We start from the raw sequence: 18,472 nt of genomic DNA on the forward strand, positions 1-18,472 counted from the left end.
CCTTTGTTAGATTTTTAATTTGGATCCCCGCATGCAAATGAACTGGTTCATCCTCAAACATTTCTCTCGTTTGGATTCCATTTTCCACCACTAACAAATTGTCATCAGGAACAGGTTGGCCACACCAATAGGATTTCTGTAAAAATAAGAAAGACTGAAGACAATATATACGATAACAGTAGTTTTTATATTATTACAGTATAAAGAGTAAAAAGATTTTATTACGCTTATTTCGAGATACAAATTTCGCAAAGTAGTAATATACAAAGACTGATTCCTTTCCATCACAACAAACTGACGTTGTTAATTACCTATGATATTCTACCCTGCCACCATCGATCATGCTCAGTAGCGTAACACAAAAATGTCGCCCCCCCGCAGGATTATTTTTGGGCCCCCTTCCCTTGCCCATTAACTTCCCACTATATTATGCTCTGTAGAAGACAATGGTTCATAAATCGTAATTAACATAGTGACCATGGAATATAATTAAATTACAATTAAAATTAATGCTTAAAATTAATGGCTCTCATCGAAAAAGAAAACGAACTGCGGAATGTTCATTTGAAGCAGTGTAATCTTCTATTTTTTTCTGCAAATATTTCTATTATATTACTTACGTCTATTGATCTTGTTCTCTCACAATCAACACTTAAAATACTGAAACTAGTCAACCGTTCTTGAGACATGGACAAGGGCGCCATCAGAAGGGGCAAGGTGGGGCGATTGCCCCCCATCGAGGAAATTGTACTTCGGAATATCGAAAATCCAATAGAATTTTTACATTAGTTACAGCAAAATTTGAAACTATTTTTGAAACGTCACTAATACTTGCCCCTATCATTGGAAACCACAACATGGGCGCCCTTGGACATGGAACTGCGTAAATAGTTCTTTATTAGTTTTAATTTTGACAAAGATCTCTCCCTTGAAGAAACACTCATTGGTAAGGTCAGAAATAACAAAAAAAGCTGTGCACACACCGGTAAGCTGTGCACGGTAGTTATCTATTAATAGGAGATATGCTAGTTCCCGAATTGTTGTTTTCAGCTTTATCTCATTGTGTAATACCAATTTGAAATCGCAACAATGTAAGTTATAAAGGTTCTGAACTGAGTGTATTAATAGGGATACGTATTCTTTTGCTTAATTTTTTGTGCAAAAAAAAGACATTTTCAGCACATTGTACAGTCGGCATCAAAATTATTTTTCCTCGAGTGCTAAGATAATTTTTTAAACTAATATTACTAGAATGGATAAATTTTCATCCAGAGCATATTTTTCCTTTTCTAAAGTAAATAATATTATTCGGGGAAATGAATATTCCGTATTCAGCTCACTTTTTTGTTGCTTATAGTTTTTGACATTTTCTTCGCGGTGGGCCCCCAAACTCTGCGGGCCTCTCAGTTACGACACTGATCACGCTTGATGTAATGGAAATTGGTATGAAACGCTGCACAACATCGAAGTTTCCACTGCAGTAGACTTCGTTGCAGCTGTACCGATGGTACACTGTTCCACTTTTGCTTGTGTATCATACATAGATCTCTTTTTGAAATCTGTTTTATTTAAACGAGTTCTGATCTTAACTTTCTAGCCGTTCGATGTAGATCGAAAATTCCAGTTTTCTTTAAGTTTGTCTTTGAGTATACATGGAGGATATTGCCCTTGGATTCGCTGAGATGTAAGCGCAACTATCTATTTTTAATATGGATTCTAAGCTTACTTTTTAAGACTAATTAAAATGCAAATCGTATCTTATATTCTTTCAGCACTATGGAGCTCCTGCACTACATTATAGGCGAATGTATTGATAATTTTAAACGCCTCTATTAGCAAGAAAGCTTTCAGTCAGTTGGCGCGTCCTTGGCCTTTGGGTTTCTACGCTTGCACTTGAAACGCAAGCTTTCATACAATCTGCCTTTTGTTGTACTTGCAAGCTATGCTTTAGATCCTTCGCAGAGCGTCATAGCAGCACTGGCCTTTCATTGGCTATATACTTGACTTGTAAAACGCTTGCGTTAAACTTGAAAGGAACACTGAATGCAAGGTTGCTCCCATGTAGCTTCGTTACTGGAATCCAGCTTGCGGCATGCTTGCACGTTTTCCAATCTAGCTGGATGTATGCTTGCCGACTTGCAAATTCAAGCTTACAGCAAGCGGTTTACAAGATGTCTCTGCTACTAGGGGTGTTTTATTTGAATTTTTCAACTATGCCTTAAAAAACTACTTTAACAGGAAATGAAAGAGAAAGTGTAACGAACAGTAAGGAAGAAAATATTATAGGTATAATATTAGATGTAATTAAAAAGAGGAAGAGAAACTAGTTAACAAGGAACTATATGTATAAAATATACGGTAGAAAGAAAAAGAAGGAAGAACAGAAGTTGTTACGTCAAAACGAAGATGTTAAGAAATGAAAATGAAACGAAATCTTTCAGTTTTACATCCCGCGGTTGTGCCAGATAGACTAAAGGAGACGGTAATGATGAGAAATGAATTAATTGGTGGAATGGAGAAAGTGAGAGGAAACAGAAGAACCCGAGAAAACCCACGCACACGGTGTTTGTCTACCACAAAGTTTACTTAGCGCGAGCTGGCATCGAACTAAGGACCCCATGCACCAGAGGTAAACGCTCTACCACTGAGCCACTACGGTCTCGAAGATGTTAAGAGTAATGCATGGAATGTTCTCTATTTGCGGTAAATAACAAGCCAATAATAGCATAATAACTAAGATGATGATTGAGGATTACTGCTGTACACATAAAATACATAAGTCACTTACTGTAAATGGGAAATACCAGCGCTGAGGGACTCCGTACTCTCCTGGAAACACCCCTTCGATATAAAGAGCTAACAGTAGATATACCAGTGAATCCACAAGTAATATCAATAACACATCACCAAAGGTAAAATTGTCGTCCGGGGAAGCTGTCGTTACCAGACTGTCCCACTGAACGCCAGTAGCTGGAATAGAACAAAATCATTAAATAGTCTTATTATAAAAATTAGATTTGGTCTTTGACCATGTTGTAAAATATCATTCAAAAGTTGCTAATAAACTAAGAATAAGAAGAAACTAATTGCTGTAGAATGTTATTAGAAATTCTCATGCATAAAGAAAGAAGTGGTATTGAGCTCTTACTTTATGGCTCTGAAATGTTTCTGCATAAATTAAAGAAGTAAACTATTCGTAAATATCTATTGTAAGATGATAGCAAAACATATCCGTCTGTCATTCTCCTAATAGTGGTGTAGCGACAATTGCGACCTCCGACATTTGCGATGACAATTGCAATCAAATGAAAATGTCAAAATGTTAATTATTGAGATCCCATAATTTATATAAAAATAATATTACTGTTATTATATATTCACAGCAACTTTAAGGATAAACTACAGATTTCTCTGTCATTTTTCTATGTTTGAGTCTGGCAAAATAGTCGAAACATGGAGCTGTCATGTTCCTAATAGTAATGTAGCGTCAATTGCGACCTGCGACAATTGCGATCAACAAAGAAATGGTGTATCTTAATCTGAGACTAGTTACAATTGCGATTAACTGAAAGTGTCAAAATATTAATTATTTAGATTCCATAATTTATAAAAATAGTATTACTATTATTATATATTCACAGCAACTTTAAGGATAAACTACAGATTTCTCTGTCATTTTTCCATGTTTGAGTCTGACAAAATAGTCGAAACATGGAGCTGTCATGTTCCTAATAGTAATGTAGCGACAATTGCGATCAACAAAGAAATGGTGTATCTTAATCTGAGAGTAGTGACAATTGCGATCAACTGAAAATGTCAAAATATTAATTATTGGGATTTCATAATTTGTAAAAATAATATTACTGTTATTATATAATCACAACAATATTAAGGATGAACTATCGATTTCTCTCATTTTTCCATGATCGAGACTGGCAAAATAGTCGGAACATGGAGTTATCATGCTCCTACTAGTGATGTAGCGACAATTCCGTTCAACAAGGAAAGTAACAATTGCGATCAAATAAAAGTGTCAAAATATTAATTTATTAAGACCCCATATTGAGATTGAGGCTACTGGACAGTAACGCCGATTTGGAATTTGAAACTAAAGATTACCATATAAGTTTATTATCTATTATTGCTATTATTAGTAGTATTATGTTTCTACAATTATCACGTGTGTAACGAATATACGATAATTTTAAAGACGAAAATCGGCAATTTTGTTTCTTAAAGTTGTCTACTCTGTGACACACAGAGACTTACCACTAACATAAGTGATGCTTGTATTATTTGTAAATTACACTATCTCCTTCGTAATAAAACAATTATTTAAAAATATATAATTGTAAATAAATAATTGAATCCACAATCATCTTGATAATTTATTTTCACGTAAATATAATTTAGTAACTCATTTGGAACTAATAAATGAGATTTGTTATACTAAAGTCTTTTGTCAGTATGTTCACATTGACAAATTTGATTACGACCAGGATTAGGAATTAGATTTCTGGGCTTTTTTCAGTATCTATGACCATGTTCGCCCCACCACATATGAATGATGACGTTCCTTGAAAGAGGGGGGGGGGGAGGAAACGGCCTGGGACCATTATGTTAGGGTACTATTCCGGTATTTTGTCTGGTGGGAATGAGGAAAGCCCAAGAAAACCTCATTACTAAGGATGGGCGCCCTGAAAAAGCTGTTACATCTTTTTGACCGAGTGTCCCCATCCGGAATCGAACCAAAGGCTAGCCACTACGCTACATTGGACCACTATTAATAAATTTGAGAAGAAAGTTTAAGAAAAAAAAACATATATGTTCTTAAACGTATCTGCATATTACATACACTATAGAACTACAATACGAGCTCTTATAACCCATTTATCCATGTTATTGTTGTCTCAATATAGTATTTATTTTCTTTCTTTCTTTCTTCCTTCTTTCTTTTCTCTTTCTTTCTCTCTTTATTTATTTCTTTTCTTTCTTTCTTGCTTGCTTTCTTATTTTTCTTTTTTCTTTCTTTCTTTTTTGCTTTCTTTCTTGCTTTCTTCTTCCTTCTTTCTTTTTCTTTCTTTCTTTCTTCTTTCTTTTCTCTTTCTTTCTTTCTTTCTTGCTTGCTTGCTTTTTCTTTTTCTTTCTTTCTTGCTTGCTTTCTTCTTTTCTTTCTTTCTTTCTTTCTTTACTTTCTTGCTTTCCTTCTTTTCTTTCTTTCTTTCTTTCTTTCTTTCTTTTGGTATTTTCGTTCTCTTCTCAAATTTGTCAATATGGAAGGAGGTTTAGCATACCTGACTTCAAATATCGTTCTCTGATTTTACGCGCTAGGTTATATTTAAACAATCTTGTTATCATACAGCAGTGATTCTCAACCAGTGCGCCGCGAATCTTTGGAGACAGAAGGTGAAAATGCATAAAAAATAATATAATCCAGGCTCTGTCCATAAGAGCTGTAGAAAAATCGGGGATGACAGCAGATCTCTTCAGAACCTGTTAGAGGGTGATCAATTAATGCAAAAAATCGAAGGTAACACTTCCGTAACCGGGGCCTTCATTGTGAAATTCAACATTCAAAATGGCGTCCGCGCGCAAGTACCAAATTATATTTGAACTGATATATCTTCTCACAGAAACAAGTTAGAAACTTCGTTTTTGTACCAAATTAAAGATAATTGATAGTAGAAGTAAGAAAACTAAGTATATTGTTTACATGTTGCCACCATATTTAAAAATAACGGTTATTTGGGCCAAAAATTAGTTTTTATCGTTTCTCTTTTTTCATTTCATGACAAATAACTATGAAGTTATTAAAAATATGAAAACGCAGCCCAAACTAATTAAAGAAGCATAATCTTGGCTATCTATCGTTACTAATATCTATGATAGATCTTAAAAAATGACGAAACTATTTAAATTTAAGTGGCGCAGGGTGTAGCGTTTTTTGGACTGTTTAATAAATTACCGGAAAAAAACACTCACTACGCGGGGGCTATTACTTGTTAACAAATTAAAATAATCCATTCATTTTATCGATAAATTAAAGGTGATAGGTTGCTGTGTCGTAGGAAGTGAAATAATAATCTTATTGCATTTGTCAAATATTATTATTAACATGTTTGTTCATATAATATGTAGCTAATGTAATTATTATAGTTTTTAATTTTACAGACTTTGATGTCATGAGAATTTACTTAATTTGATGGTAATATCATGTGTGCTTGTGAGAACTCGTAATATTTAACTAAGGTTTTCTACAGTTTCAAAATTCTTACGAATATATGACTTTAGCTGTGCTTTAGAGAATATTTACATATTTCTTTTCAGAGCATAATGTAAAATTACTGACACTCAGCATGAAACACTCATGTAATTTTTGGAACAATTTAAGAGGCAGTGACAGATATAGCAGGAGTTGCACCATTTTCGAGCAGTAATTCACTCAGATACATTTCAAAGACTATAAACTTTGCTTTTGTGCAGAAGTAGTCTTTTAAAACATCTTGGATTTCAATTTTGTTTTCCTAGAAAGCCAAAAATCTCTCCATTTGCACCGGTAGGAATGTGTACATAAGATTAGTTAGTAATATAGGTGAGGCGGTTACCTTTTGCTGTCTTTGCACATTTTTGACCGAGGTGATTAGTCACATAACATCCCTGCGGGTGCGTGTTTAAACATTGCTGCACCTCCTGAAGAATACATCAAACAGATCAGCAAATGTTTGTTAACCTTTGACTCGAGGTTTACGAATTTGGTTCATAACATCAGCAATAGTTGCTGTATTCATTGATGAATTTCCTTTGGAGACGTACTCAGACGGTCCCAACAACTTTTGCAAAGTAGACAAGTAAACTACTTTATTTGCTTGACGAAACAGTAGAAGTTTTCGTCTGTGAATGGTCTTCGACAACGGATTTGTTTTGTACAAAAATCGCTCGTTTCGGAATGCCACATAAGCTTCATGGCTACGTGTCAGGTAATTCAGGATTTCTTCTGCATTAGAATCTGGTACAACTTCATGCGACATGAAATTGTACACCTTCACAGGATTGTGAACTTTGTATGGGTTTTCCCTGCGCTCCATAAAATTCAACCATTCTCTTAACAGAGTTACGAACTTCAAGTACATTACCAAGGAACTCATGGTCTGTTTGGGAATCTGACTGAAGATTCGGCATGTCGAAAGAACTCCGTGGTACGACAGTTCCCACTCCGTAATATAATTCATAGTTGCGTCTGACCCATAATTTCTTTCGATGATTTCTTAGATCTATTTATAGTCTGTTCAAGTATCATATCAGCACCAACCGCGCTAAATACATTGTTCGTTCTTCTGACTACGAAATGACCATTCATGAACTGAGCATCTATTTCCGGGTGTTGAGTCTCCAAATTTTTAATTTGTTCAAGATAGAGGGACGCGCACCACAGGAAATTGATTCGATTGAATGTCATGAATACCGGAAGCAACTGCTGTACTATACACAGATGCAGCGGCCAGTATCCTTCTCGGTCAGCTCTTATAAGGCTTTTTAACAGAAATAAAATATGTAAAAACTGTTCACGGCAGCGGCACTGCCCTGAGATTGAGCTGAGTTTCTCTGAAAAGTTCTGCAAAGCTTGGATATTTCATCTGAATTAATGCCCAATTCTATGAACTGATAAGAGCACGTTAAGCTTGTCTTTCTTTCATAATAGTCAAAGTGTCAACGAACTGCTGGATGACAGACCTACAATATTCAAATTCTTATTCCAGGAAAGCCTTCCCTTTAGCATAAACACATTTGCAATCATAAATGTACTTCTCACTGCCCTAACGTAGATAGTTCCCTTTAGAATACTCTCGGTTACTTTGGACCCAAAAATTTTCTATGAAAAGAGACTCCAACCCACTACTAGAAATGTACTTTCCTGTGCAGACAAGAAGGTCATGTGGAATGATCCTAGCATGAGGACAGTGTTTGAAAATTCATTGCTCCTAAGTTGAATTTCGGCAGCAATGTGATACACCCCTTCGTCACATACTACAGGCATTGAAGATTGGTTTAAGTGTATAAGTAGGCTCTGGAAGTTTTTTTTCATTGCTGTGTATACACTATTATATTCCGTTAATGGATACGGCAGTACTGGAAGAAAGCCCACTTGTTTCTTGGAAACATCTGAATCCGTTATTATCGCATTCACAGTACCCCGCGTTAGAGTGGATTCTTTAGTTTCTAGCTCGTATGCAGCATGCATTATGTCTTAAGTAAACTCCTTCTGACGCAGATTATCGACGTCCAAATCATACAGTTCGGGAGAAATTGTCAGCGTGTTTCGAATCGATATAGGTTGTACCTTCCTTTGTTATTTCTTCAGTTGCTGAGATGGAAGGAAGGATCGAAGATGACTGCAGGTCTTGCTAATACTGACTTCGACAATTTCGGTTTCGATGGGACTTTTGTTGGCACTTCCCGGAAAAGCACCATGACTGTATCTTGGCTATCACGCATTCCTGACAGAATAGCTTCTTCACAGTCGAAATTGTCCACAGCTCCTACCGTGAAACTACTCTCCTGAAAGTGGCTTGAAAAAGACAAGATGGAGAAACAGGTCTTTAGTGTATATTGTGCAAGGTTGCTTCGTGCTTGCATGATATCTTTATAGCCAACTAACACACCTAATTTATTCATAGTTGAGATCAATTGTCTGATTTTGCATTTCTCATGAATTGAATGTGCCACCATCAAATGCATGGGGGTTGCTTTCCTACTACGATATATATTATAGAATAAAGTCTGGAAGATTGACTTCAATAGATTCTGAAAATTTAGATTTTGTTGGTCGGAAAATTCTACAAGATCGTTTTCACTGTCTTCGTCAGTGATATGTAGATCTTCGCTTGCGTCCCAGATATGATGTTCAGCTTGACCACTTGTAGCACTTCTGCTAGGAAATCCAAAAGAGGTTGAGGAATTCTAGTTGTTGGCCAGGACTTATGAAATTGTTGACTGTTCCCAAATTCTCCTTCAATACCGAAATCTGTGTGAAGAAGAGCCGTTCGTACTTCTTTCGCTGCACTCGTAAGTATGTTAATCGATCTCAGTTTGTCAGCTACTTCTTCGGCATTAAATAATGAGTTGAAACCTAGAATCGGTTTATTTATTTTCGAAGGCTTCGAAAACCTTATTTTTTCTCCAAAGTTTAACTTCGTTGTTATTGAAAATCAGTTCACCGTTTCCATTAATGAAGTCTCGAATTTCCAACAATGTCAATTCACACCCTCATCCCACAGTTTCTCGATAATTGGCACCACTGTATTAAGCACTCCATTTTTATTAGTTTTCTTCGACTCGGTAGTTGTGCTATCTGATTTCTGAGAATATTTATTGAACTTCAGAAGATAGTGCTCAAGACAGGCCTTATGATAATAGAGATCTGCACCGAAAACAGGTAATTCATTCTCCAAGTCACAAGTTCTCGTAAATCCGTCATCTTTAAAGAACATAGTTGCGGATGAAAATGTAGTTGCATGATTTGATTCACATATTCTGTACTTTTGTTTAATTCCGTTGTGTTTCTCTTTCCCACATACTACACATAAAACATTTCTTGCTTTCTTGTTTGAAGATGGTGATTGTCGAACTGGAATATCTACTCTCATTTTCTTTGCCATTGACTCAGATTGAGAATTATTGAACGTTAATCCAGCTCCTCAGTTTCACTACGTTCTCTTTTCTTTTTCTTCCGTAACCACACATTCTTATTTGAATATAACATATAGAATGCCTGATTACAATGATATACAAATTCTACACCTCGCTGAAAATCTTTAAGTCTTTTCAGAACACCATCCTTGGGAATTTCAGCCGCAGCTATAACATCTTCTCTCCCTCGGAAAGACGACATTGTTTTACCTGAAGATTCGTCACAATTCTGGCAAATGATGCAGGCATTTACGTATAATACGGATGCAGAGGAAGAGGTGTCTCGGGATAGGGAGATGTCAAACAGGTTTTCTATAGTCATTGTCTAGGATATTGGTGCCAACTATGGATTTTTATTATTCCACTGTCCACATTAGAGTCTGCAACATTAGCTACATATTATATGAACAAACATGTTAATAATAATATTTGACAAATGCAATAAGATTATTATTTCACTTCCTACGACACAGCAACCTATTACCTTTAATTTATCGATAAAATGAATGGACTATTTTAATTTGTTAAAGAGTAATAGCCCTGCGTAGTGAGCGTTTTTCCGGTAATTTATTAAACAGTCCAAAAACGCTACACCCTGCGCCACTTAAATTTAAATAGCTCCGTAATTTTTTAAGATCTACTAAAGATATTGGTAACGATAGAAAGCCAAGATTATGTTTCTTTAATTACTTTGGGCTGCGTTTTCATATTTTCAATAACTTCATAGTTATTTGTCATGAAATGAAAAAAAAAAAAACGAGAAAAACTAATTTTTGGCCCAAATAACCGTTATTTTTAAATATGGCGGCAGCATGTAAACAATATACTTAATTTTCTTACTTCTACTATCAATTATCTTTAATTTGGTACAAAAACGAAGTTTCTAACTTGTTTCTGTGAGAAGATATATCAGTTCAAATATAATTTGGTACTTGCGCGCGGGCGCCATTTTGAATATTGAATTTCACAATGAAGGCCCCGGTTGCGGTAGTGTTACCTTCGATTTTTTTCATTAATTGATCACCCTCTAACAGATTCTGAAGAGATCTGCTGTCATCCCCGACTTTTCTACAGCTCTTATGGACAGAGCCTAGACTAATATGCCATAATTCAATATATGTAAATTTAAAAACAAAACAAGAAAAATATTCAAAGGAACTAAAATATTTATTTTCCAAGATGTTCAAGAATGGACGGTAGTGACTTAATTCGTGCTGGAATTTTTGACAAACTGCATGCTAGGAGTGACGACGCTAGCTTTCATTTCTTGGAGGGGGAAGAGGTCAAACTGAGGGACAAAGAAACTTTTGGTGGGCAGTTTTTTTTTCGTACACCGGAAAGGGTAATTTTATGTTGTATGGTAATGTAGATCAAGCAAGATATCTCTGGAGGACCAAAACATAGCCACCAAGCGGGTGCCCGCCCCTCTGACGTCGTCACTGTATGCGATGCAATCTGCTGCAGTGCTGTCAACCTGTACGTTAGTGTGCCGCGGATATATTCAACATAGAAGGCTGCACCGTGACCCAGAAAAGGTTGAGAACCACTGTCCTACAATAAAAGTAAATATATCTAAGAGAAATATAAACTTAACTATTAGCTAGATACCAACCTGTTCCTTCAAACATAACAAGAATAACTATCCCAAATGCCATGGCAGTGTTGGACGCTAAACTTGCTAGATATTTAGTTGTTTTGCTAAGCGAAATGTAACGGCTCTGGAGGAAGAAATATGGAGCAAATGAAATAAACCATAGCAGACCAGCCACAATTGAACCTGTGTTAGCTGAAATGAATAATAAATAAATAAATAAATAATAGTAATAATAATTATGGCTAGTTATATTATGGATAGGAATGTTGACCATTTTCCATATTTTTTAAAACTAAAAACTACACCTTCTGCAAGCTTTTTCATGGCTAAATGGTTAATATTGTAGCTTTCGATGCGGAAAATCAGGGTTCGAACCCTGTTGAACTTCAAATACACTCTAGGATTACCACATTCTGAAATGTCAAAATGTGGACACCTAGCCAACTCATTATATAAACATTAACTTTCGACACAACAATGATCAGTTTTATCATCTACTTTCAAATTTGATTCTAAAATACAGTCTATATACTGTATTATGAAAAATATATTGAAATGTACTTTGTACAATAATTTGATTAAACATACATCATGTTAACTTTGCGTACTCAAAATTTTCAGTAGACCTGATCTTTTAAACAATTATTTCTTTATTTCTTCAAATAGCTAGACATATATTTTCATGTGAAATATCTTAAAAATTGAGAATATACCTGTACTTAGAAAATGTGTACAAATTTTAAAGTTTCGGAAAATGTATGTGGATTGAAATTTTTACTATCAACATGCGGACATGTCAGAATAAATGTTGACATTTAGTAGCCCTAATCAACTCTCATGTACAGCCAGTATTTGTAGATTATCAGACACAAATTTCTCAACAACAATACAAAAATTTCCCTTTTTAAAGATAACATTTTCCTTAGTAAGTAAAGATTTTTTTTTTTTGCACTTATGACAATAGTTTACTTGAATGTTTCTTGATTGGATCATCATCATCATCATAGGTATTCTGCCACTATTGGCAGGTCAGTTGCCGCAACCGAGAAGCTTCTATGGTTCACGGTCTTCCGTTTTGATATCGTCCATTAATTGTAGTCTCCTTCGTCCCTTCCTTCCCTTTCCTGCCACCATACCCTCTAGCATGTCTCTCAGGACAGTTCCTTCTTATCCAATGTCCCAAACAGTCTATCTTCCTCTTCTTAATATTTAAAATTATTCTTTTCTTTCCCATCATTTCTAACACCCTCTCATTCGTTTTCCGCTCGACCCAGCTGTCTCTCCATTCTTCTTCACACCCACATTTCGAAAATTTCCAGTATTAAATTTGAGAAAAAAGCGTCGTTCGATATTAGGTAACCTCTGTGACCTGACCCTTTTCTCGATACTTTTATTTTCCAGAGCTGTGGCAAGAGAATTAGAACGCAGAGGGAAAACTGGGTCTATTGTTAACATCTTACGAAAGGAGGACTTCAAAGGAACTGGACAAAACTAGGCTTATCGATTACTCTCAAAGGTACAATGGAAAACAGGACCATAAAATGCAGTCTACTACTTAACCTGATTTCAGTATTTTGCCTCTAAAAATTACCTTTTTTCCTATTTGCCACATTTTGTTACCCAAATTTCCCTAGATTAGAAAAAATTACCTCAAGAAAGGAAGACTTCGATGGGAAGAGAAGAGACTTGAGGCTTACCGTTGTTCTCAATTGGAAAGTAGAAGGGAAATAGAACCATAAAATTTGGTCTGTAACTGACCGCGACTACTTCCCTGGATTTCAGCATTTTGAGCTAAAATGGCCCTTATTCTATATGGTAAATTTGGGTTACCAAAATTCCCTATATTACGAAAAAAAATTAATCACTAAAGTGAGGCTTCGAAGGGAACTGATGAGAATTGAGGCTTATCGATTCTTCTCAATTGAATGTAGAAGGAAATCAAGGCTAGATGCGGGTATACCAGACAATGTATAATTAATTTTGTTATTGTTGTTAAGTTGATTAATTTAATTTGTTTACATGATTGTTGTCAGATAGTCATATTTGTGCGTGTTGTGTGTTAGAGAAGGGTCATTGTCTCATTTTGAATTATTCCACCTTCAGAATTCGTGTGTTATGTTGGGACCCATTCAAGGGCGCCCATCAGGGGGGGCAAGGTGGGGCGATCGCACCCCCCTAAGAGGAAATTGTACTTGGAATATTGAAAACCCAATAGAATTTTTACATTAGTTGCAGCAAAATTTGAAACTATATTTGAAACGTCATTTATACTTTCCCCCCTTGGAAACCACAGCATGGGCGCCCTTGTACCCATTTTATTCCCCCCTCAATAACCTAATTCGCATATCACATTCAACTAGTTTTAAATATTTGTAACTATCTGTTTCATACCTTTGCTTTAGTAATTTGTCAGACATATTATGAAAATGTTATACATCGATATTTTAATGAAAGCATTTATCGTATGATTTCTCATAGCAAATATCCTTATCATACTGAGTAAAACAGCACATGTTATATCATTTTCTGTCATGGCATATCCTATGGTATTTCTCGGAGATAGAGAGCTCCACCGTGGCTAAGTGGTTAGGGTACGCGCCTTTGGTATGGGAGACCCGGGTTCGTTTCTCGGCAGGAGCTCATGTGGTTTGGATTCCACGTTAATCAGTAGGTCCATGTCTATAGGCAAAAGCTTACATTTCTGTCAATATGACTGAAAGTAGCAATTTATTAGAGCAAGTCGTAAGTTAACAAGTCCTTGTTAACCCCTTCAGTGTGGGTGGCGTATATATATACGCTTTCATTTTGCTTTCGCTATTTTGTATTGCGTATGGCGAATATACTTGCCTACAATATGAGTAGAGCTTGGCACAGAAGTCTCTGCCGCGATACAAATGCTTCACACCCCGCCCTTCTTACATGCATTTCTTCGCCCCCTTGTTTCTAGCACCTGCTATGTTGCCACAATAGTCAGTTAAATTCTTGACACCGAGGAGGAAAGATAATTTAAAAATCTTTGCGAATTTATGTTCCATATCATTCTCTCTCCTTTTCGCTGAAGTAAGTTTGGCAACTGCGCATGACACCTTTCATTATTAAGCATATTGTTCTTTCCATGCTGAACTATAATTCGCTGAATAAAGTGTAGTGTTGCCAACGGCAGACAAAACCAGCAAAAATATACCTTTCAGAAGCAGAAGTATTCTGCAAGACTTCTTTCTAGAAAAATCATTGTTAAAAAAACTTATTAGCATACGACAATAGAGATTAGTGGTGTTAAAGTACCTTTTCCTAAGTGCGCGCGTTTTTCGAACTGTGGTGAAGACAACCTTTGTTTTTTTTAAAAAAAAGCTCGGAGTGTTTTTTAGTGTTGAAAGTTTTGTAGATAGCCTATTCCTAGTTTTTTAAGTTTTACACTTGTAAAAACGTTTATTTGCACAATAACTCCAGTGTTGTCTAAATTGAAAACAAAGACTTTACATAGCCAAGCGAGAGAAATTGTGAATAATGTTCATTCATTTCTGAAGATGGAAGCTAGTGAAGGTGTTAATATTCCAATTAAACATTTTGGTAAAAGAGCGGCAGCTGCAACCGGGGTCCCGGAACGAACAATTCGAGGAATTGTGAAGGAAAGAGAAGTTCTTGAGTCGTCAGAAGGGTCCTCCACATCATTCTCTACTCCTGGAAAGAGAAGACTAAAACCAGCACCTAAATCTTCGGTGGACAATTTCGATGAATGTGTCATCCGTAGGTGTGTGTATGACTATGCTATGCGTGAAAAGCAACTGCCAACACTTAGCAAATTGCACACGACATTACAAGAAGAATTAAATTTTGCGGGTAGTAAAGAGAGTTTGAGCCGCTTACTGCATAAGCTGGGTTTTAAGTGGAGGAAGACACCAAATAATAGAACCATTTTAACCGAAAAGCAAGACATTTGTGCTTAAAGAACGCGGTTCTTGAGACAAATAAGGCATTTTAGGCGGGAAGGACGATCAATCATATATGTAGATGAAACATACTTACATAGTTCTCATACTCCAGAATATGGTTGGTCAGATGATTCTGGCAAATGTTTTCGGGTGGCTATGTCCAAAGGACGACGTCTTGTGATAGTTCACGCGGGAGGTAAGGATGGGTTTGTTCCTAATGCTTTACTAATGTTTAAATCTAATTCGAAATCAGGGGACTACCAGGATGACATGAACAGCGATAATTTCATGAAATGGCTTTCGAGAAAAACTAATTCCTAATCTTTCACCCAGATCTGTTATTGTTTTAGACAATGCCTCGTATCACAACGTGCAATTAAATCCTGCCCCCACTCAAGATTCTTTAAAAAAAGATATGCAGAGATGGCTTCAAGGAAAGGGGTTACCTTTCATTCCTGACATGACACGACCTGAGCTGTACGAATTAATCAAATTACACAAACCTAAACATGTAACCTACAAAGTTGACTCCTTGCTAAATGAATACGACATTCTGTATTAAGATTTCCACCATATCACCTGAATTAAATCCAATAGAAAAAATATGGGCAGTAGTGAAAAACTGGGTGGCATATCACAACACAACCTTTAATTTGGATGCGGTCATCCAACTCGCACAATGCAAATTTGAGAGTGTCACAAGCGAAGAATGGGGCTCAAGGTGTCGTCTTGTGGAAGAGATCGAGAATGAGTTTATGGAGCGCGAGGGCCTGATAGATGAATATGAAGAGAATGCTGCATCGGCACCTTTCATAATTTACGTGGACCCTGAATCAACTGACACAGCCTCGGAGATTGAGGACTTCTCAGGAGATCCTGAATCAACTGACACGGCCTCGGAGATTGGGGAGAACTTGTCAGGAATAGAAGAATTAGACTAATTAATGCGTGAAGTGTACAATTAGTCTTAGCCTTAATATGTTTGTAGCCATTGGAATAAGGTAAGCTCTCTCTTTATTAATAGGCTGTACATGTTATTCATTTACGTTAGTATATTTTTTTGTACAATGCTTGGTAGTTATTCTTTTGGATACTTAGATTGCAACACTGTGCTGTGCAACGAACGCGGCAGAAACAAGTGTGTTGGACTCTAATGTTATCCCGACAATATTTAGCTAGTTTGCGCTCAGCTGGTTTCAATTGTTGCTTAATTAAAAGAAGAAGAGGAAAAAGAAAGAAATTAAAATAGAGTTTGGGCTTCGTCAAATACAGTTTTCATTCTTTGTTTTGTTTGAGAGCAGACAGCACAGTAATGGGTTCAAAACGATATTTCAACGATGCTGACATCGAGCAAGAGTTATTAATTAGTGATTCTGATGTAAGTGATTTTGAAACAGATTTAGAATCAACATCCAAAGTTCCCCCTCCCCCCCAAAAAAACTACACTTTTTACAGCGGTTCACATCTGAAAATTACGCACTGAAGGGGTTAATAGCGACGTAACTAGGTTAGTTGTCCGTGGCAAGAACTCGTCTTAGCACCCCTTCCCTTGAACAGTCAAATCACAACGCTCCCCGACTACACCTGATATTGATACCACACAATAATTCTCCTATTCCATTTTTTCTTCAAGTGGTAAAGCTTGATTTCAAAATGGCAGTAGAACACTTAATTTTTAATACAAGATAAAACACCAATCTAATTAGTATTTGATTACCAAATAATCTGAGAGTAGGATGCTTAACATATCCTTCTAGTCTTATCATAATAATTGGAAATCACAATGTTTTTTTGAATTATATCGGGGTGTAGAATGAATCAACAGTCTGTTGCCTTAGAATGGAATATTTAATTATGACAAACACTGAAGCTGTTGTCTCGAGTAACATTTTGCAAATCTCTTAAAAATCGATGCAAGTTAAATGAAAACACAAAAACCTAAAATTAAAATTTAACTTTGTGGGCTCTTTTGGCTACAAAAGTTTTTACAATGTCCTCAAAACATAGCTTTGAAGTTAACTTATGCTCTATGGATATAATCCTAAGGTTGGTGGTTCGTTATTCTGTTAAGTTTCTGATGTAATTTTTTTTTATGATCTATTAGTTTGCTAAAACTCCTATCCTTGAGTTATAATGAAAATAAATATTTGCCCAGTTTTGCGCCCCCTCAATCCGACGCCTGAGCACAAACCCCAATTTGCTCCTCTCTTAGTTACGTCACTGCTTGTTAACAATACCTTAGTCAAACAGTATCTTACCTTTGGAGAACAATACGGAGACGAAAAATGCAAAGCAGATTGTTGAAATGGCGAACAACACAAGGAATATCAACAAAAGGCTGGCATCGGAATATGTTATCACGGCTAGATTGTTGCCATACCATTCGATCTTCAACAATATCAACATAAGTACAATAGAGATGAAGAGTAATAGAAAGGATTTCAGGAACCACGCTGTCCAATGCAACCAATTGGAAAGACCCATCATTTTCATCGATTCCTGCAAATACAGAGATCAATTACTTACATTAAAAGTACTAGTATATTTATTTATATCTTATATTAGTCAAAGAATGCTTTATATTACTCATAGGTGATTAAATTATGAATTGAGTTCCACAAGGCTCTAACTTGAAACCATTCTTTTCACTAACCTGTCAATATGACTACAAATTTGAAACGATTACATAATCATTTATCAGATAATGAACTCAGACACACCATAATTATATCTAATTATTAATTTGAACTGTGTACAAAAAAGGTTTAAAAAACTCGTTATTTACTGAGTTTCCACATAGTAGTCCCTCTTAGATAGCTAACAGTACGGTCATAAATGTGGAGTCGAATATTTACTTGTAATTGAACATATTTGTAAAAGTTCGTATTTGTAACCCATCATTTGTAGACGAAAAAAAAAATAAATTATACTAAAAAAATTCGCAAAGTGGCAAAATTTGATTTAACTATTTTTCTTATATTAGATGCATACGGTCGGTGGTGAGGTAAGGCTCTACATTTCATGACTTACATTTCCTTCCTTACCCAATCATTTCTTGCATCCTTTTCTCGGATAGTGTGCTCGCCGAGGAACGTGATCCCTCATACGTGACGGGTTAACATGACCATAGATGCCGAAAGCCCAGAAATCTAATTCCTAAATCCAAAGTACCACTACGCACAGCAGCTTTTATCTTCTTGATTTCCCCCAAGTAAACAGTCGACAAAGGATAAAGATAGGCGTAGCTACGTAGTATGCC

At 36.0% G+C, this 18,472-nt stretch overlaps 1 protein-coding gene across 1 annotated transcript in view; it reads right to left on the reverse strand.

The window, feature by feature from the left end:
* The window catches only part of Abca3 (ATP binding cassette subfamily A member 3), a 124,121-nt gene that overhangs the window by 90,199 nt on the left and 15,450 nt on the right, over window positions 1-18,472 (reverse strand). Inside the window, exons 4-7 of the mRNA XM_081732148.1 lie at window positions 17,472-17,712; window positions 11,300-11,473; window positions 2,789-2,970; window positions 2-136 (exon numbers count right to left, since the gene is read on the reverse strand). Coding sequence (XP_081588274.1) covers window positions 2-136; window positions 2,789-2,970; window positions 11,300-11,473; window positions 17,472-17,712 — 732 coding nt within the window. The remainder of the gene's footprint in view (window position 1; window positions 137-2,788; window positions 2,971-11,299; window positions 11,474-17,471; window positions 17,713-18,472) is intronic.

The sequence above is a fragment of the Thermobia domestica genome, chromosome 11 (assembly GCF_964235325.1).
Source record: "Thermobia domestica chromosome 11, izTheDome1.hap1.1, whole genome shotgun sequence".
Lineage (NCBI taxonomy): Eukaryota > Metazoa > Arthropoda > Insecta > Zygentoma > Lepismatidae > Thermobia > Thermobia domestica.